We start from the raw sequence: 23188 nt of genomic DNA, 5'->3' as shown, positions 1-23188 counted from the left end.
AACGTTTACGTTGGTTTCAGTTTGGTGTGGTGCAGATGTGTTTATTGTCACAACACATGTTTACATGACAAATTGCCTCGAAAACTACTTTTTAAATTAGACCAGGCAGTATCGTCGCTCCGGCTAGCGAAATTATTCCGATTCGATATTTTTAAACAAACTTACTCAAAAAGAAGTCCTTATAACATATCCACAGGGTGCCGGGCGGTACCGTGGTCGAAAAATTGTTTAAACATTTTTTTTAAACAAATTCACAAAAATATTTTTTTTATTTCGAGCAATATTTTTTTAGATAAACTGGGTCATTCTGGGCAAAAAAGGTCTATTGTCATTTTTCTCTAAAATTGATTGTTGTCGAGTTACATGCGATTAAAAATTTAAAAAATGCGAAAAGGCCATTTTCAAGGCTTAATACCTCGATTAAAAGTATTATTATGAATTTCAATAAGTGACCAATCAAGTTTCAAACCCCTTCTTCAAGGTCCCAAAGAGATTTTTGTCATTATTTTACTACAAAGCTGTTATTTTTAGTTATTAACAATTAGCGCTATAGTCCAACTGTATCGTCGCCCCCGTTAGCGAAACTATTTCAATTAGATGTTTTTGCACAAACTTACTCAAAAAGAGTCCTTATAACAAACACATCCACAGGGTGCCGGGCGGTGCCGTTGTCAAAAAATTGTTTTAACAATTCTTATTAAACAAATTCACAAAAATAATTTTTTCATTACGAACGATTTTTTTTAGATAATTTGGGTTATTCTTAGCAAAAAACATATCTTGCAAAAATGCGGAAATGGCCATATAACTCGACAACAATCAATTTTAGAGAAAAATCACAAGAGACCTTTTTTGCCCAGAATAACTCAAATTATTATTAATTTGGGTTTAATTAAATTATTAATAAAAAATTATTTTTGTGAATTTGTTTAACAAAAATTGTTTAAACAATTTTTAGACCACGGCACCGCCCGGAACCCTGTTGATATGTTATAAGGACCTCTTTTTGAGCAAGTTTGTGCAAAAAAATCTAATTTCGCTAACGGGGGCGACGATACAGTTGGACTATAGCGGTAATTGTTAATAGTTAAAAATGACAGCTTTGTAATAAAATAATGACAAAAATCTCTTCAGGACCTTGAAGAAGTTGTTTGAAACTTGATTTGGTCACTTATTGAAATTCATAATAATAATTTTTAATCGAGTTATTAAGCCTTGATTTTTCGCAATTTTAGAGAAAAATGACAAGGAACCTTTTTTGCTCAGAATTACCCAAATTATCTAAAAAAAATATTGCTCGAATGAAAAAATATTTTTGTGAATTTGTTTAAAAAAGATTGTTTAAACAATTTTCGACCACGGCACCGCTTGGCACCCTGTGGATATGTTATAAGAACCTCTCTTTGAGTAAATTTGTGCAAAAAATCGAATCGGAATAATTTCGCTAGCGAGGGCGACGATACTGACCGGTCTAAATACTCGGTATCAAATTCAAAGAAATACCTACATAAACAACAAGGGGAAAACGACCCGTATCTGTCAACATCCGAAAAATATTGTTTTCGAATGAACCGAACGCAGACGTAACGTGTCTTATACGCTACGTTACGTGTTTTATACGCACAATATGAATGGTTCAATTTAAAAACCATTAAATTATATTTTTCGCAAACGAAACGCTACGTGACGAAAACGCGACGTGCATTATAATATGAGGCGACCTTATAGCGCTCTGCCACCTATTATAGGATCCGAAGGATTGGAGGAAATCTAAATATGTTGACCATAAGTTAGTGCTGGGTTTTTTTTTTGCATTTCTGCCAAAGCGTGAAATTTGCGCAAAAAAAAGTTACACAATATATTATGCGTTGCTTCAATTCTACCTAAAAATGTACTGCCCCATATAAAATCCAAAAAAAAATTTGAATAGACAACAACTAGTGCTAACTTTAATAATTTAATAAGTAATAATTATAAGAATTTACTTATGCAGAATTTAGCGATAAAGGGACCTCTGCCTCGTCAGGTAATAAGTAGGGAAAGGGCCGGCTTAAGAAATTTTATATTTCATTTGGTATTTACATACTTAACATTACATATTTATTTTAAATAAATATCTAGATAATTAACGGAACAATATAGAAACTGATGGAGTATTAGGATTAATCAATTATTATATTTATCTGTGTCGATTCTTTATATCCAAATTTTGAAAATTATTAGCAATTTTTGTTATGTTAAATAAATTGCAGGTGAAATAATAAAATAGTGATTAACTATTAAGATGGGAAATAAGCCACAATTAAATTGAAAAAAATAATTTTATTAACGTTTCGACGCCCAAATCGGGTGCCGTTGTCAAAATACAAAATACTACTAAATTAAACAAAAATGTTGTTGCTAAGTAAAAAATTCTTCTAATAATTTATTTAATCTGACTTATTAATATTGGCAATTCAGACATATTATTATACATTTTAAAGTAGAAGACTTTAAAATGATATTGCAAATATTTATGAGTTGCGTTCCTGGGACTTTACTGAAAGATAGTTCATTCGATTACATGAAATCAACCCCAACTCAAGAATATCCGTCACAAAAAGAATCATAGCATGTGATCTGTCTTTAAAAAGACAACCAAATGCAACGATGACAGTAAAATTCTCGCGTTAGAGATTCCATAGTAAATAACGAGAGAAAACAAGGAAAAAACCTCGTGATACTATCCCGACGTGGTAACTATTTGGTCTTACATTTAATTTACTTTCAAAAAATAATACCAAATTCTGACTTTAATATGTTTAAATTATAAATAATATTAATAGTACCTACATATATATACAATAAAATAAGTAATACTAAAATATAAAATATGTACTAACTCGATATGTTATTGACTTACTAATCGTGGTATTTTCTTTCTATTGACTTTCTCTTTCAGTATGGGTAACCACATCCTACTGCATTCTACCGAGGAATTTGCGACACAATTAGTTTCATTTAGCATAATTAGAGCCGCTTCTTTGATTTTTCTCTTTTTACTATCTGATTCTTTCAGGACTATACTTGAATCTCTCCAATGAACTATATGTTCATTGTCCCATGCGTGTTGACATATTTGAGATCTATCAAATTCTCTATTTTTAATATATTTATTTATTTATTTATTTATATATATTTACGAGCAAAGCTCATTACAATAAAACATTACAGAAGATATGAAGAACTAACAAAATATTACAAATATACGTAAAATACAATAAGATACAATAAACACTACGACAATAAAGCAAGTCAAAAAGTAAAAATAACAGGTAAAGATATATAATCACAAGTTTAAAATATTCAAGAACATAAAACTAGAGGGTGCAATCCTTTAGCGTTTTTAAAAATCGCGAACTATCCGCAAAGAAATCCACACAATTGGAGCAAGCATTTGCCTGTCTAGAAACCCTCGAGATGAAAGAATTTGCAGTGAAGTTAGTTCTGCTGATGGGAGTATGAAACGTAGATCTTGAACGTGTGATTCTGGAGGGAATATGTAAACCTACTTCCTCAAGGAGCTCAGGGCAGTCGTGAATTGAATTTATAATATTATACAACATGTACATGTCCTTCTTTTTCCGTCTGCTTGATAAGGTGTCAATGTTAAGTTCTAGTTCAAGATCCATATAATTCCAGTCTCTACGGTTTGTTTTGAATGCGACGAACCTAAGGAATAGGTGCTGGATCCTTTCAATCTTACAGTTGTATGTCTCATAGGCGGGTGACCAGACGCAAGATGCATATTCCACGATTGGCCTCACCATTGCACAGTACAACAGTTTAAACGATCTCAACTGCTTAAAGTCTTGGGAGCATCTTTTAATAAAACCTAACAGTTGAAGCGATTTTGAGATGATATTGCTTATATGAATATTGAAAGATAGTCCAGAGTCAAGTGTAACTCCAAGATCTTTTATGGATGTGACTGTTGTGATATTTATATCACCTATTTTGTAAGTGAAAGAGATAGGATTTTCCGAACGCGTGAATGAAATGTGAAAACATTTGCAGGAGTTGAGAACCATGTCATTGTTGCTGCACCATTCATTCAACCGATTCAAATCGGACTGAAGCCTTAAACAGTCGAGTGGATTCCTAATGTGGCAGTAAAACTTAACATCGTCAGCAAATAAAAGAAATTTCGCATATTGGAAACAGTCTTTTATATCGTTAATAAAAACATTAAACAACAAAGGTCCAAGATGAGATCCCTGCGGTACGCCCGAAGGGACAACTATTTCGTAGGAAAAATAGCTGTAGAGCTTGACGATTTGTTTTCTGTCCAGAAGATATTCCCTAACCCACAGCAGAAGTGAACCATGTATCCCTAATCGCTGCAATTTTTCTAATAGAATATTGTGATTAACTCTGTCGAAAGCCTTAGAGAAGTCGGTGTACAGGGCGTCCACCTGTAGTATTTCGTCCAAGGCGTTCAGTAAGAAGTTAGTATATGTCAGCAAATTGAGTTCAGTCGACTTATGGCGCCTGAAACCAAACTGCTGTTCCAATAGAACAATATAAGACTGATGTTCACTTATTCTAACGTTTAAGGGTCTTGATGTTTCACCTAAATAAAATTGTTCGCATTCGCAAGGTATTTTATAAATGCAATTCTTTGTTCTTTCTTGTTCATTGTTAGGTTTAGTTTTAGATAGTATAGATCTCAATGTGTTTGTTGTTTTGAATGTTATTGAAAAGTTGAATTTATTTCCTATAGTTTTAAGTTTCTCGGATAGTCCTTTTATATATGGTATTGATATTTTCCTCGTATTATTTCTTGTGAATGTTGTAGGATCCCGTTCTAAGTTGTTCTGTTCCATTCGATCCAATCTTGACAATTCCTTATTTATAAACGATAAAGGATAATCATTTTTTAATAAGTCAGATGTTAACAATTGTTTTTCTTCTTAAAATGAATTTTCGTTAGAACAAGTAATTTTGCTCTATCATATAAGGTTTTGATGATTCCCTTTTTAACGCTGATGTTGTGATTTGATTTGTAATTGAGATACCTGTTGGTGTGTGTTGGTTTTCTATACACTTGAGTCTCATATTATCCAGTATCCTTCTTTGAGACTAAAACATCGAGGAAAGGTATGGTGTTATTGTATTCCTTTTCCATTGAAAATTTTATTGTCTCTTCTTGATCATTTATAATATTCAGGAATGTATCCAACAATTCTGATCTATGAGGCTATATTGAAAGCACATCATCTACATATCTCCACCATACTGTGGGTTTTAAATTTTGTTTAGAAATGATATTAGTTTCGAAGTCCTCCATAAATATATTAGCCAATAATGGAGATAAAGAAGAGCCCATTGCTAGACCAAAATTTTGTTTATAGAAATCATTATTTAGTGGAAAATAGGTATTATTAGTACATAATGTCAATAACTCCATTCTAGCTGATACATTTAGTCTTGTCCGAGTTGTCAATGTATTATCATTCTCTAATTTCGTTTTGATTATGTTTAAAACGAAATTTGGATGTGGTTACCCATATTGAAAGAAGAAGTCAAAAGAAAGAAAATACCACGATTAGTGAGTCAATAACATATCGAGTTAGTACATATTTTATATTTTAGTATTACTTATTATATATCTATGTATTATTAATATTATATATAATTTAAACATATTAAAGTCAGAATCTGGTATTATTTTTTTGAAAGAAAATTAAATGTAAGACCAAATACTTACGACGCACGACGTCGGGATAGTATCACGAGGGTTTTCCTGGTTTTCCCTCGTGATTTACTATGGAATCTCTAACGCGAGAATTTTACTGTCATCGTTGCATTTGGTTGTCTCTTTAAAGACAAATCACATGCTATAATTTTTTTTTGTGACGGATATTCTTGAGTTGGGGTTAATTTCATGTAATCGAATGAACTATTTTTCAGTAAAGTCGTCCCAGAAACGCAACACATAAATATTGGCAATATAATTTTAAAGTCTTCTACTTTAAAATGTATAACAATATGTCTGAATTGCCAATATAAATGAGTCAGATTAAATAAATTATTAGAAGAATTTTTTACTTAGCAACAACATTTTTGTTTAATTAAGTATTTTGTATTTTGACAACGGCACCCGATTTGGGCGTCGAAACGTTAATAAAATTATTTTTTTCAACTTAATTGTGGCTTATTTCCCATCTAAATAATTAATCATAAAAATGCCACAAGGAAATAGCTTCAGAACAACAATAAAATAGTGAAGTGAAAAGGACATCGCACACATCTTATGGAAAATATAATGTCACTCAAATTCAATAAAATTTATACGAATATATTCGTTTAAAATTAACGGTCAAATCTTATGATTGCGCCAACTCTTAATTATGATTAATTACGGCGCAAATTGCAATTAAAGTTTATCGAAATCACATTTTTGAAGTCAGTAAAAGTGTCAGTTACAATCACTATTGCTCTGGGTTCTATTCAAAAGAGCTTAAGCCCCGCTGGGCCTAAGCGGTTAGTGAAACTAATCCGCTGATTTATGGAGTACCGACAATTATTTGGGTATTAAATATTTTTTCTCTCTCTAACTTATGTACGTACCCATTTGATGTAAGATTTATTTATATCAATTTCTGCTCTTATTATTGAAAATATAGAGTTGGCGCAATGATAAGATTTGACCGTTAATTTAAAACGAATCTATTCGTATAAATTTTATTGAATTTGAGTGACATTATATTTTCCATAAGATGTGTGCGATGTCCTTTAAATGAAGTAATCTATAGTCCGTGTCAAAATATTTTATAAAACGGTATATTAATCCTTTTACAAAGTTATTTGTATTTGAGTATTATCATTAAATTTCAAGAGTGGACAGTGGACATACTGAATAGCAGGTATATTAATTAAAAGTACAATAGATTAAAATGTATTAATTTCTACCTGGGCCGAAAACTTAATAACGCCATTCAAATACAAATGACTTCGTAATAAGCTTAAGATTAAGGTCTTATAAAATATTTTCTTACTACTATAGGTATTATTATAGTTTATACTCCATGTAATATAAGGGAATAAAGTGAATATTACAATAATTTTATAATCAAAAATACGACAATAACCAATTATTGACGGAAACGTAGTTTGTGACAAGAGTGTTCATTTTATTTCATAGAAAAATATTATACGGGGTGGTTTATTGTATTCGCCTCGGTCTCTGCACGGAAAACGACTTGATATTTTAAAAAAATTTCTTCATAGAAATATACTGGACCATTAACACTACAATCTAAAAATAATGTGAATTATGGAGGGTGCTCCAAAAGATAGTATATCAAAGTTATATTTTTTCTTATGGAACACCCTATATCAGGTAACATTTTTTAATTTCCCTTAAAAAATAAGCTGTACTTTTATAAGGGCATAAGAGGGTTCTCTATACCTACGTTCAGGGTGTTTTGATTTATTTCGATTTTTATAAAAATGTAACGTTTTAGAAAAAAGTATCAGTGACAAATTTTTTTCTTGGATCTTAATAATAGACTACTCAGCGTTTTAAATAGATATTTATTGTAGCAAAATTTTGTACAGGGTGGTCAAAATAATACATTGTTCTATTAACAATATTCAAGGTGTAATAACGTACTTATGTTAAATGAAACGTCCTGTATTTTATTAGTTTATCGTATGTAAAATTTACTTAGCTTCCAATCTTTGTTAAGGTTTCCTATACCTATCTTTGTACATGGTGGTCAAAATATTAGACTGTTCTATTAACAAATTGAACAACCTAGGGATTTATAGATATTTCGTATATCTCAAAATTTAAGACCTTTATGACATCTCGAATAAAGTTTTCTTCTTAAAATAAACCCAAAAATCACCCCCTTATATATTTTACTTTACTTTTGAAACGTTGTGTATATAAAGATTACCTTTTATTTTTTTATTTATTTATTATTTAGTTGTCGATCAACAACAGACCAGATCTTTGTGCTAAGGCAAATACTGGAAAAAACCAATGAATTCAATATCGACACATACCATATTTTCGTAGATTTCAATCGGCCTATGATATTTTCCTAAGAAATAAATTGTATGAAGTCATGGATAATGTCCACATCTTTGCTGGCGAGGTGTACTGGCGAGATGTGCTGGCGTGTTTAACATAGCTCTGGAAAAGGCGATCAGACATGCCCAAATAGACAACAGAGGAAATATTTTTAATAAGTCATCCCAAATTTTGGCATACGCAAATGACGTGGACCTAATTGCTCGCACAACACGCAAGCTAGAAGAAATGTATACCACCTTCTTAAATTCCTCAAAAAGTATGGGCCTGCAAGTAAACGAGGAGAAAACTAAGATGATGGCATCAACACCCAACAATAGAGCCAGAAACATCGGTCACCAATTCACGGTTGATAACTCTACTTTTAAGTGGTGGACAAATTCACATACTTAGGCTCCCTGATCTCAAAGGAGAACGTCATGACGGAAGAAATCAAGCGAAGGATAATCCTAGCAAACAAATGCTATTTTGGACTAAGTAGACATATTATGAAAAGCAAAAACTTACGACCAAAAAACAAAAATAACCATATACAAAACCCTTATACAACCATTGTTGACATATGGATCAGAGACATGGACCATCTCCAAGGCAGATGAAAACCTTATGCTTATATTTTAACGAAGGATCCTCAGAGGAATATTCGTTGGCATCTGTGAAAATGGCATTTGGGGGATGAGGTACAACTACGAGGTATACCACAGATATAAACAAAAATTTGGTGGTAAAGACGTAGTAGGTATCTCTTATAAGAATAGGAAAATTAAGATAAGCAGGACATCTAGCAAGATCACAGCAGAACAACCCTTCTAGAAGAGCCCTTATGTCACAATCTGTGGGAAGTAGAAATAGGGGTAGGCCAAAACTCAAATGGAACGATGGTGTATATGAGGATGGGAGAAAAATAGTCGCAGCAAACTGGCAACGGTTGGCAATGGGTAGGACTGACTGGCGTAATAGAGTTGGGAAGGTCGAGGCTCTTTCATACGGCTGTAGCACCATTGATGATGATGATGATTATTTATTATATTTATTACATTAGGTAGCTTTTATTTATTTTATTACCTTGTATCTAAAAATTTAAAACGTTTTAGACATACGTTCATATAAAATAAACCAAAGAATCCGCTTAAATAGTATACCTTACTTTTGAAACACCCTGTATATTGACTAACATCTGTTTAAGTGTATCTAAATTTGTGAGTTTTATTGCTAAAAAGTACGCTAAAGATGCGCCTGATCGATCTTTCCAAATTCAAATTGTTTCTCCTGTTTTTTGCGCACAATTTCCACAGCCGGTTCAGTCAATTTGACTAAATAAAAATAAAGGAAATAAAAAATGTAGTATGTCAAAGTGTGTAAATAATTTATTTCTTTAGCTGAGCGCTTTCGACATAAACGTCATCATCGGAGCTAATGCTGAAATAAAAAAAGAGGTCTTGTAAGAAAAAGAAGTACAAAACTCTTTTTTTACTTACGTCAAATAGTAAAAAAGTGCCACTACAGCATTGAGGTGTTATCATTTGCATCTTGTGAATATAAACATGAATTTTGGTTGGAAATGCTTTGTCCTCCGTACAACCCCAAACAGTAAAAACAGAAAAAAAACGGCCACATTACACGTTACACAAAACTTTTTTTTTCTTTTTTCATGGCATAGGTATCACCCATCCATTGTTGGCGTAGTAGAAACAGCTGAAATTACGTAAAATGGGAGCGCTACATTGTATGTTGAATAACTTTTTTGTTTATGGGAAACAACTAATTTCTGGCTTCCGCCGGGAGGTAGAACAAACCTAGCACTAAGTGGCTATCTGCTTGAATATTCCGGAAAGTTTTTGTTTTCGAGTGGGCCATACAAGTTTATGTCAAGTTAAAAAACCACATATTTTTTTCAATAATTCTTTTATTTTTTAGAACAAACTTCAAAATTACAGAACAAACTAGAACAAACCTAGCACTAACTGCTACAGTTGTGAAAAAATATATTGGGAACTGGGGCAATACAGGTTTACAGACATATTAGTATCTTAATTTTTGATAAGGTATCTTATAGCTTTAAAATCCAGACATGATTGAATTCGATTCAAAATGACAACTTTTGAAATTTGGCGCGGCCACGACAATTTTCGTTCCTTATTTGTATTACAACATCACTAGGTAGCTTATTAAAAACTAAGATTGTAATGTAAAACCAATTTTGCAAATACATTTAGTGCTCTGAAGATATTGGTTGGACATAGTGAAATTAAATAACATATTAATAATGTTTTATAATTCACAAAATTTATGACCTAACAACTTTTAAATTAGTAATATAAACGTTTACCATACTTTGAAAAAGTGTGATGCAGTTCCAGACTAAACGTCAGCCAATTACAATTTTTACTTATAAGCCCCAAAAACAACACCCATCATGAACTTTCCAGCCGTGAGAGCTTACATACTTTAAAAACATTACTATTGTCAGATATGTCCTCAAAATCACCAATAGTCAATAGGCACAACAGTTTGGGGACATGTCCTCAAACTAACCGTTTCCCAAAAAGAAAGTTTGAGGACGGTCCCCAAACTTGACTAATGTCCTCAAACTCACCATTAAGTAACCGATACTGTCCCCAAACTTTACGAGTTACTTACATATATATATATATATATATATATATATATATATATATATATATATATATATATATAAAGAATAATTTTGGGGAATGCAGTCAATGTGTTTTGGGCTGATTAGAAGTGAAACACTTTGAACTTTTGTCGAGCTTTCGGACAATTTATTTCCTTTATCAAGACAATCTAAAAATACAAATGTTTAAATTTAGATGAAAACTATAGTTAGTTATTAGTTATTTTGTAAACCACGAGCAGTAAGTTTTTATTTTTAGTTTTCATCTAAATTTAAACATTTGTATTTTTAGATTGTCTTGATAAAGGAAATAAATTGTCCGAAAGCTCGACAAAAGTTCAAAGTGTTTCACTTCTAATCAGCCCAAAACACATTGACTGCATTCCCCAAAATTATTCTTTTTGTATTATTAACAGTCACTACATATTAATAATTATATATATATATATATATATATATATATATATATATATATATATATATATATATATATATATATATATATTGTCTACCAGTTCTATTTGTTCATTTTGTATTTCAAGGTGTTTACTTGGTACTAAGTTCGTCATATATTTTGTTTTTGTTATATTCATTCTTAAGCCTATTTTATGACATGCCGTACCAAGTTCTTCCAACATTTTCTTTATTTGTCCCAAATCGTCTGCAATCAGGACTATATCGTCTGCGTAGCTTAGGTGGTGTAGCATCTCTCCGTCCACATTTATTCCTTTATCACCCCATTCGAGGGTTTTGATCGCTTTTTCTAGAGCCGATATGAAAAGTTTAGGTGACAACGTATCCCCTTGACGGATACCTCTTTGGATTTTTATTTGTTTGCTGTTAGCGTGTAGCTGTATCGAGCTTGTCACATTTTTATATATATATTACATATTAGCCTCGAATATCGGCTATCAATGCGGCTCTCGTTTAGTGCTTCTATAACACTGTCGAGTTCTACTGAGTCGAATGCTTTGTGGAAATCTACGAATGCTAAAACTAAGGGCTTGTTATATTCTATGGATTTTTCGATGAGTTGTTTTATTGTTTGGAGGTGATCGTTGGTTCCAAAGTTTGCTCTGAATCCAGCTTGTTCTCTACTTTGATACAGGTCTAATTTCTTGTCTAATCTTGTGGTGATTACTCTCGTGAAAAGTTTATAAATATGGTTTAACAGACTGATTGGTCGGTAATTTTCCAGATCAGTTTTTTCTCCTTTTTTGTGCAGAAGAATTGTTTTGGCTCTATTCCATTCAGATGGTATGGATTTCTTTGTCAAACATAGATTAAAGAGATCTTTTATTTTTCTCATTAGAGGTTCACCGCCATTCTTAACAGCCTCGATCACTATTCCATCGTCTCCTGGTGATTTATTGGATTTCATTTTATTCATCGCTTGTCTAATTTCACTGAGTGTTATTTCTGGCATGAGTTCAGAGCCTTGATTTAATACTGTTTTGCTTATTGCATCTTTTAGCTGTGTTTGGTTCATCCGTCTGCTTTTATAAAGTTCTCCATAGAAGTCTTCTACTATTGTTAAAAGCTCATCTCTATTTGTTGTTATTTCGCCCTTTTTGTTTTTTAATTTAATGATCTGACTTTTCCATTATTTAGTTTTCTTCGCAGACTTTTTAGGCCTTTATTATTTTCTATGGCTTGTTCGATTTTAAGTGTATTATACTTTCTTAAGTCTTTTCTTATTGCTTTCTTGACTTCTCTGTTTATCTCTCTCTCTTTTGCTCTCCATTTGGATCATTTCTTTCTGTAATAAGATTTCTTTGTTTCATTAAATTCCTGGTGTCAGTACTAAGTTTTTCTTCGTTCTTACTTCTTGGACAGTGTTTTCTCATGCTTTCTCCAATGGCTTGAGTAATATGTTGGTTTAGTGCATCTATGTTTTCATTGAGAGTTATGTCTGTGTTGTTTCTCAGTTTGGTTTCAATGCCAAAACTATAAATCACTATAAAAAGGATATAAATCTATTTTAATTCTAAAATATTAAAGTTTTAATCAAGTATTATATTGATTGCTTGGCAGACAGTAAAGTAATGCTGATTGAATAAACTATTCTTGGATCATGGTGATTTTACACCCAAAATGAATAATGACAATAAAAAATAACAAGACTGGATATGTGGGAACATTACAACATGAACAGGGTATGCCAGAAGATCATCCTGATATCAAACTCACACGCATACATGGGATATTATTTGATTGAGAAACTTTATAATTAAATTTCTATAGTATCGCCTATGTTAAAGAAACTGACATTCCGTTAATTTTATGCTTGTCCAATTTGGAGATTGCCAAAACTATAAATCACTATAAAAAGGATATAAATCTATTTTAATTCTAAAATATTCAAGTTTTAATCAAGTATTATATTGATTGCTTGGCAGACAGTAAAGTAATGCTGATTGAATAAACTATTCTTGGATCATGGTGATTTTACACCCAAAATGAATAATGACAATAAAAATAACTAGACTGAATATATGAATATTATAACATGAACAGCTTGAGAACATTAAACCAACTTGAAGACTTGGAATTTGCAGATGATATATGCCTTTTAACAGAAAAAAGACAACACATGCAGCGCAAAACTGAAAAGGTAGCAGATGCAGGGAGGATCTTAGTTGTGGACAAGAACTAATCAGGAACCTATATCTTAGACAATATGCAAAAGGAAAACAGAGTACAATGGAAAGATGATACGTCAATAATCATGAAATAAGTAGACACGAAAAAGATAAAAGTTAGCATAATATGCTAACTGGTAGTAATGAAGATTATTCAAATTTTTATTAAACATTTATATTCAAATATGAACAATTCTTCATAAATATTCAAAATAAAGGCCTTGAGCTATGATTATTAGAATCTATGGAAATTCTCTCTTCAATCCTGACCCCCAGAGGAAATTTAGTGGTCGATGTGATGTTGTGTATTGTCCGTCTCCAAAGATCTCTGCCTCTGGTCATTTCTTTTAACTCATGCATAGGTCTTTTGCACATTCCTGTAATTTGATCGATCCCTATTGTTTAGAATCTTCCTCGTGATCTTCGGCCTTCCACCTTTCCTTGTATAATGAGTCTTTCCATGTTTTCTGTCTTCTGTGTTTGCTCTAATAACATGTCCAAAGTATTTTAATTGTTGGAGATGGACTTTACTGGAGAGTCGTTGGCTAACTTTTAGCTCTCTTATAATTGAATTATTTGTCCTATGGTCGGTCCAAGGAATTGCATTCGTCCATATGGAACACTTTTTTATTATTAATTTTACGAAAAAAGTTATTCTTCATAAAAAGCTCTGTATGGTCTAAACTAAAACCTAAGATTCAACCATCAAATATCAAATTTTATGAATATTATACGAAATACGTCGAAAAATATGAATTTCGCTAAGAGTAAACTAGCTTTATTTTTCAGAATATTGAAAATTGTTATTATGAAAAGTTGTTTGTAACTAAGAACTATATTCTACTGTGTAATTACATCCTTCCAATTGAAAAAAAAAAATTGAAATTTTTTCTTAAATTGTGGATAACCAACATTATTTTCAGTTATTTCAATTATAATAACTCTGGTATTATTAATTTTACGAAAAAAAATAATTCTTCATAAAAAATTCTGCATGGACTAAAACCTAAAGTATATTATATTAAATTTTATTTGAGGTATGTCAAAAAATATGAATTTCGATCAAGAGTAAAGTACCTTTATGGTTCAGAATACTTCAATTAGAAGGATGTAATTACATATTGGAACATAGATTTTAATTCTAAACAACTTTTTATAATGACAATTTTCGATATTGTGAAAAATAAAGGTATTTTTATTTACTCTTGATAGTCCTGTCGCCAGGGGGGGTACAACGGCCTCCTTAATTCAGATGGACTTACCCAAGTTTTTTTTATATATTTTGACCCGTAGAATACGAATTTTTTAGGTAACAGTTGATTCGGATGTCGATAAGATTGTTATAGACAAAGAACTTGAGGAATTACATAACAGCGATTTCTCGCAAAACAAAACATCTTTTTGTATTTTTTGGGTCATTTTAAGCAAAAAATATTCCTACAAGTTTTTTCGTAGAATGCATAGTTTTCGAGATAACCGCGGTTGAACTTTCAAAAAATCGAAAAATTGCAATTTTTGAACCCGAATAACTTTTGATTAAAAAATAAAGTAGCAATTCTGCTAACCGCATTTGAAAGTTTAAGTCAAGTTATATCGGTTTTGATTATTTTCATTGCTAAAAATTAATTTTTTTATTGTTAAACTAATCTATAAACACATAGTGTTTCCCGTGACTAATACATGCGTTTTAACGCATGCTACGTAGAAAATGCCTCGCTTGCACTTGTAGCTACTCTACCTACTCGTTCGATTTTAAATGAGAAATCATAGAAAACATCACTCACATACTAGGTGTTTATAGCTTTGTTTAACAATAAAGTAATAAATTTTTAGCAATGCAAATAATCAAAACAGATATAATTTGACTTAAACTTTCAAATGCGGTAAGCAGAATTGCTACTTTATTTTTTAATCAAAAGTTATTCGGGTTCAGAAATTAGAATTTTTCGATTTCTTGAAAGTTCAACCGCGGTTATCTCGAAAACTATGCATTCTACTAAAAAACTTGTAGGAATATTTTTTGCTTAAAATGACCCAAAAAATTCAAAAAGATGTTTTGTTTTGCGAGAAATTGCTGTTATGTAATTCCTCAAGTTCTTTGTCTATAACAATCTTATCGACATCCGGATCAACTGTTACCCAAAAACTTCGTATTCTGCGGGTCAAAATATATAAAAAAAACTTGGGTAAGTCCATCTGAATTAAGGAGGCCGTTGTACCCCCCCTGGCGACAGGACTATGAGCGAAAATCATATTTTTTGACATAACTCGTATAAAATTGAAAAAGTTTGATATAAGATGGTTGTATTTTGGGTTTTAGAGATGCAGAACATTTTATAAAGAATATATTTTTTTCGTAAGATTAATAATAAAAGAGTTCTCATAATTGAAATAACTGAAAATAATGTTATGTTATCCATAATTTAAGAAAAAATTTCAAAAATTTGATGGTTGAATCTTAGGTTTTAGATTAGACTATGCAGAGCTTGTTATGAAGAATAACTTTGTTTCGTAAACTTAATAATAAAAAAGTTTTCCATATGGTTCCAACTTACAGGGATATATACTGTATATTGAATGATTGTGGAGATAGTATACATCCCTGTTTGACACCCCGTTCTGGATAAAATTCGTTTGAAAGTGTGTCAAGCACTTTAACTGATCCAATAGTGTGTTCGTGTAGTTCAGATATGGAAATTAATAAACTAAAAAATACAGATATAGTTCTGAATGACCAACTAAAGACAAACAGCTCCCCATTCCTCAACCTATTCAGTTAGAGACTTTAAAATGCAGACACATAGTAAAATAAAAAAACTTGAGAAAGGCACTCTGGCGAAACTGCTGTAGTGACATTAAATTAAAATAAATTTTGTGGAAGTTTTGAAAACAAAAGTTGTCATTGTTTTATTGTTAGAAGAATACTAAAAATTGAAAATAATGAAATGAGAAATATAAAAGAGCAAGAGAGTTAAGATGTATAAAAAACAGGTTTAAAGAAGAAGATAGATACACAATAGAAAAATATAAAATCATAAGGAAGTTTCATTATAATAATATTTAAATCAAAATATTCAAAAATATTGAATTTTATACATACCCCACATAAAGGTCTGATATTATGCCTCTCCTCGTCTGAACTGTCTTCAGACTCAAAGAAAGGGACAACCAATCTCCTTAGGGCTCTCTTTTTCTTTGGGGCTTTATTAGCAGTAAGTTGTCTCTTAATGGGAGGATTTTCCCTTTCGACATTCTTCCTCAAAATGTTACGGATAACTGAACGGCACAAAACTTGCAGAGAAAGGGGCTCCACTTCAACTGAAATTAGTAAAAACCGAGACTTATAATGTGTTCATTTCAACATTCCTATCTAATCTTATAAAGTTTAAGGCGCGAAGTCACGCGGTCTGTCTGGGACATTTGTCGATATGTAAACATTAAATGACATTTAATAAAAAATGTTCTTTTAGTTTTTTATATCTTTTTTATAACAGCTTCAGAATAACTGAACCGATTTAGCTAATTTCGATTTTGAAACATTTGTAGTAATCCAAGGAAAGTTTAAAATGTGAGAAAATGTGATGAAATTGTAAAGAAAATACTAAAAACAACAATGTTATTTTAATGTTTTATACATGTTGTTCTGAAGCTATTTTCTTGTGGCATTTTTGCAATTTAAACAATAGGAAATAAATTCAACATTTCAACAACATTCAAATCAACAAACACGTTGAGATCTATTCTATCTAAAACTAAACCTAACAGTGAACAAGAAAGAACAAAGAACAAAGAATTGTATTTATACAATACCTTGTGAATGCGAACAATTTTATTTAGGTGAAACATCAAGACCATTAAACGTTAGAATAAGTGAACATCAGTCTTATATTAAAAATAGAGAATTTGATAGATCTCAAATATGTCAACCCGCATGGGATAATAAACATAGAGTTCAGTGGAGAGATGTAAGTATAGTCCTGAAAGAAACAGATAGTAAAAAGAGAAAAATCAAAGAAGCGGCTTTAATTATGCTAAATGAAACCAATTGTGTCGCAAATTCCTTGGTAGAATGCAGTAGGATATGGTTACCCATACTAAAAGAGGAAGTCAATAGAAAGAAAATACCAGGATTAGTAAGTGAATAACATATCGAGTTAGTACATATTTTATATTTTAGTATTGTTTATATATCTATGTACTTATTATTAATATTATTTATAATTTAAAATAACATATGTACATATTAAGGTCAGAATTTGGTATTAGTTTTGAGAGTAAACTAAAGTAAGACCTAATACTTACGATGTCGGGATAGTATCACGAGGTTTTTTCCTGGTTTTCCCTCGTGATTTACTATGGAATCTCTAGCGCGAGAATTTTACTGTCACCATTGCATGTGGTTGTCTTTTTAAAGACAGATCACATGCTATGATTTTTTTGTGACGGATATTCTTGAGTTGGGGTTGATTTCATGTAATCGAATGAACTATCTTTCAATAAAGTCTTCCCAGGAATGCAACTCATAAATACTGGCAATATCATTTTAAAGTCTTCTACTTTAAAATGTATAATATATGTTTGAATTGCCGATATAAATGAGTCAGATTAAATAAATTATTAGAAGAATTTTTTTTACTAAGCAATAACATTTTGGTTTAATTCATTAATATTTTTTGTATTTTGACAAGGACACTCGATTTTGGGCGTCGAAACGTTAATAAAATCATTTTTTTAGTAAAATTGTGGCTTATTTCCCATCAAAACTAGTTAATATTTTATACAGTTATAACGTTTATAATAAACTCACTTTAGATTGATGTCACTAAAATTTGCAACTATCTTTGCACCTATTTATTTTTTACGTTGACCGCGAATGAGTTCGAATCCCTACCAGTGAGAACTTTTTTTATTTTTTTAATCCTTAACTTTTTTTATTATTTTAAATCTTATTCGCTCCGTGCATGACTGACGCGACATCTAGCGTAGTCGCCTGACATTTTTTGCGGCCACAATTTGACGTTAAACTTATGATACACATGACATATTTGACGTTAATATGTAATATTTATTTACCATTTTTGATAAAATTTGTTATACAAACAATAAGTATGTTCGCGGTGACAGTCAGGGACTAGTCCACGAGAAGTGGAGCATGCGCACTTTAAAATAATATAAATAATACCGTTGATAGATAAATATACAAGGTTTATTTACTATCATAATTAATATTATTAATCAATTATTAATTACAAAAATTTAATAAAAAAGAATGTGTGTGTACTTTGTACGCACGTAAGAAGTTATACTTCTATTATATGATTTAAACGAAATTAATATACTTTTTATTTATATTTTGTTTAAATATTAAACTAATTTATACTTACTACTTCTCAAACATTTTTATTAGAACAGTGCCAAAAATTAAAATAATAAAAGAATAAAACACACACAAACACATTAAACAAGCCACAAATGATTTCTGAAAATTAATTGTCGAAAATTTTTTAAACTAAATACGTATTTTCTGAAAATACAATTATATAATAAATATACTTACAATCATAAAATGTATTAAAAAAAACAAAAAAGAAAGTTTCTATTGGGACTCGAACCATCGCTGATAAGAGCGGTTGGTATTGGAATTCACTCGCCTTCTCCGCTTAGCCACGGTCATTATTTACGAAGATCGACTAACTAAACGGATTAAACTTGTGATATTTTGATATTTTGAAAATTGATCAAATTATTTTAATTTTGAATTGAAATGATTTAGAATTGAAAAAATACAACAAAACATAGAGCAAAAAACCAATATATTAGGTGAATATTGATAGAAATTTTGATGGTAATCAAATTATATAAATAAAAGTATTACATACTATATATTTTGGCAGATCAAATAGGTAGGTTTATACCCATCATACATTAACAATTATTACGTAAGTACCTGTTGCTTTTAAAAACTATTTAAAAGTCACTACAATATTATAAACTTTTTTGTTTCTGTCCTCACAACAATAAAACTAATATATTATACATTTGTTTACCTTTACCTCCAAACCACAGCTGCCATATCGGATAATTTTTGACATGTCATTTGAACATCCAATCAGAACAAAGTTATAATGCGCATGCGCCGGGCTGATAGGTTTTAACATAAAAAAATCACCCTCTATCGCCGGTAAAGAAGTATAACTTCAAAAATCCTCTGCGTAAAAGGTATATTTATTTTAAAAGCCCAAAAAAGGGCTACAATTACAAAACATAACGTTTTCGCTTTAAAGAGAGCATCATCAGTGTGCTGATGGATTTTAACCCATATATTTTTTGGTGGCTTAGCATGTAGAGCTTGCTTAGAACACTGATCGTGCTCTCTTTAGAGCGAAAACGTTCTGTTTTGTATTTGTAGCCCTTTTTTGGGGTTTCAAAATAAATATACCTTTTACGCAGAACATTTTTCTTCAATTTTTGTAATTAATGGTATACAGCCAGCTACAGGAAACTCTTCCTTGTGGATTTTAATTATTAATTATTAATATACTGGAATATTTATCAATAAACGATAATACATTAAATAAATATAATATGGAAACGTGCGCACGCGTTGTCGTGGACTAAAAGTCGCCGAGAGGGTCCGCGAACGAACGTAATGACACTGACATTAACAAAATTCGCCAAAATTGTCATATTTCGCCGCTACGAACGCTGGCATAGTTTCGTGTATTCCCACCATGGTCACGCACGGAGCGAATAAATGATAAAAAAATCAAAAAAATGAAAATAAAATAAGTAACCAGTGTATGTCTTCCACATTTTTACTTCATATTTAGCATGGCCTGTAATTTTTAAAGCGAATGCTTGTTATCTCTATCTCCAGCCTCCAGCCAAGATAATAATAAATAAACATGAAATTATGATGAATAAAATAGACTAAAATAAAATAGGTAATCTTTTATTCGTAACAAACCAGTAGTTTTTTTTAGAATATAATAATAATCAAAATTAAGTAATTAAACATCAATAAAAGATAATAATGATTATTTCATTTATAGGAGATTCTGACCAATAGAAAGCTACAGAAATCTAAATTAAGTTGATTATTTTTTAATGATTTTAACTTCCAATCGTATAGTAAGATATTTGATAACGTGTTTAATTCTGTCAAAATAGTCGCCATGTACCTACCATACCATTCATTGGACAGTTTAATATCCCTATACACCAACGATTTACCATGAATGTGATTTAATGCTTGAGAAATGTGAAATGTCATCTATCCAGCCCCACAAAAGGGATTCCTTAAACATACACACAACCAAACTTGTATGGAATCATCTCATATTTCTTATTATTTCCTGCGAATTTAAAAAAACGAACACACGAAGTCAAACAATATTTATTTTAAAGCAATTTAATAATCAATACGTAACAATTAAATAAAACAATAAAGTATTATTTAAAAAACAAATTGAAACTAAAATTGAAAAAACAACTTTTAGTTGTTTTAAAGTAAATAGAATAAAAAATTTCAATGTAAAACTAATAATGTTTACTTAAATTGTTTTTATTTTTTTTTTTTAATTTTTTTGGTAGTCAGTATTATCACCTCTAGTCCTATTAGTCCTGTCGCCAGGGGGGGTACAACGGCCTTCTTAATTCAGATGGACTTACCCAAGTTTTTTTTATGTATTTTGGCCCGTAGACCACGAATTTTTTGGGTAACAGTTGATCCGGATGTCGATAAGTTTGTTATAAACAAAGAAGTTGAGGAATTACATAACAGCGATTTCTCGCAAAACAAAACATTTTTTTGTATTTTTTGGGTCATTCTAACCAAAAAATGTTCCTACAAGTTTTTTCGTAGGATGCATAGTTTTCGAGATAAACGCGGTTGAACTTTCAAAAAATCGAAAAATTGCAATTTTTGAACCCGAATAACCTTTGAATAAAAAATAAAATAGCAATTCTGCTTACCGCCTTTAAACGTTTGAGTCAAATTATATCTGTTTTGAATATTCGCATTGCTAAAAATTTATTTTTTGATTGTTAAAAAAAGCTATAAACACATAGTGTTTCCCGTGCCTAATACATGCGTTTTAATGCATGCTACATAGAAATAGCCCCGCTTGCACTTTTACCTCTTCTACCTACTCGTTCGATTTTAAATGAGAAATCATTGAAAACATCACTCAAGCACTAGGTATTTATAGTTTTTTTTAACAATAAAATAATAAATTTTTAGCAATACAAATAATTAAAACCGATATAATTTGACTTGAACTTTCAAATGCGGTAAGCAGAATTGCTATTTTATTTTTTAATCAAAAGTTATTCGGGTTCAAAAATTGCAATTTTTCGATTTTTTGAAAGTTCAACCGCGTTGATCTCGAAAACTATGCATCCTACGAAAAAATTTGTAGGAACATTTTTTGGTTAGAATGGCCCAAAAAATACAAAAAACTGTTTTGTTTTGCGAGAAATCGCTGTTATGTGATTCCTCAACTTCTTGGTTTATAACAATATTATCGACATCCGGATCAACTGTTACCCAAAAAATTCGTGTTCTACAGGTCAAAATACATAAAAAAAACTTGGGTAAGTCCATCTGAATACAAGAGGCCGTTGTACCCCCCCTGGCGACAGGACTATATGCAAGCTTCAGTTTGCGTATGCACGCTCCTAATCAAATTTCAATATTTTTATAATTACGTATTTTTTATGGGAAATAAGCCACAATTTTACTAAAAAATGAATTTATTAACGTTTCGAAGCCCAAATCGGGTTTCGTTGTCAAAATACAAAATACTATTAAAATAAAACAAACATGTTGTTGCTAAGTAAAAAAATTCTTCTAATAATTTATTTAATCTGACTCATTTATATTGGCAATTCAGACGTATATTATACATTTTAAAGTAGAAGACTTTAAAATGATATCGCCAATATTTATGAGTTGCGTTCCTGGGACGACTTTATTTATTATTATTTATTTTATTATATTATTATATAATATATTATATCTTATTTCCCATAAAAAATACGTAATTATAAAAATGCCACAAGGAAATAGCTTCAGAACAACATTTCAATATTTTGTTGTGGTAGGTTACTCCATTCTTCAAGAGCAGCTTATACTAGCCGTGCGGTGTTTTGTGGATTATCCCGGCGAGCTCTGATTTTTCTTTTAAGCATATCCGACAAATACTTTATAGGGTTAAGCTAAGGTGAGCAAGCAGTCCACTCCAAACAAGGGACACCTTCTGCTTCAATGATGTCTCTACTCACTCTTGGTATGTGGAAGTCCATTATCATGCATGAAAATTAAATTTTCTCCTGTTGCATCTCTCGAGAGTCTAACTATAGGTTATCAACATACCTGTGAGCAGTTAAAGTCGATTGGATGAAAATTAAAGGAGTTTTTTTGCGGATCACAATTCCTCTCCAGGACATTATACTTCCCCTTGTATATTTGTGAACAGATCTGACAGTTTTCGTTCTTGCTTGTCTTCTTCGACCTCTAAGTACACGATTTCGTGGGTCATCTGATTTTGCACCAACCTTGACTTTTTCTGAAAATAACACATTTTGTCAATTCCCAATGTTCCAGTTTTGGTGGTGAACACCAATTTAGGCGATCAATCTTGTGCTGCCAGGATAACGCGGGAACTCATAACTGTCTCCTGCTATTTACTTCTTGGCACGAACTCTTCTTCTTATCGTTTCAACTGAAAAAGTTACAACTGTAGCTTCCAAAAGCTGCCTTTGGAGCTGCAGGTGAGAAAGGTGTTTTCCAGCCGATTGGACAAGTAAACGATCGTGGCGAGCCGT

General features: G+C 31.1%; 1 protein-coding gene across 2 annotated transcripts in view; it reads right to left on the bottom strand.

Moving 5' to 3' along the window:
- LOC114327769 (uncharacterized) overlaps window positions 1–23188 on the bottom strand; it is a 149457-nt gene that overhangs the window by 75227 nt on the left and 51042 nt on the right. For both annotated transcript variants that reach the window (XM_028276477.2, XM_028276476.2), the window contains one exon: window positions 16461–16678. In XM_028276477.2, the coding sequence (XP_028132278.2) occupies window positions 16461–16678 (218 nt within the window). The remainder of the gene's footprint in view (window positions 1–16460; window positions 16679–23188) is intronic.

This window comes from Diabrotica virgifera, chromosome 7 (assembly GCF_917563875.1).
Source record: "Diabrotica virgifera virgifera chromosome 7, PGI_DIABVI_V3a".
Lineage (NCBI taxonomy): Eukaryota > Metazoa > Arthropoda > Insecta > Coleoptera > Chrysomelidae > Diabrotica > Diabrotica virgifera.
Note: the sequence above shows the minus strand (reverse complement) of the source record. Positions and strands in the feature narration are given on the sequence as shown.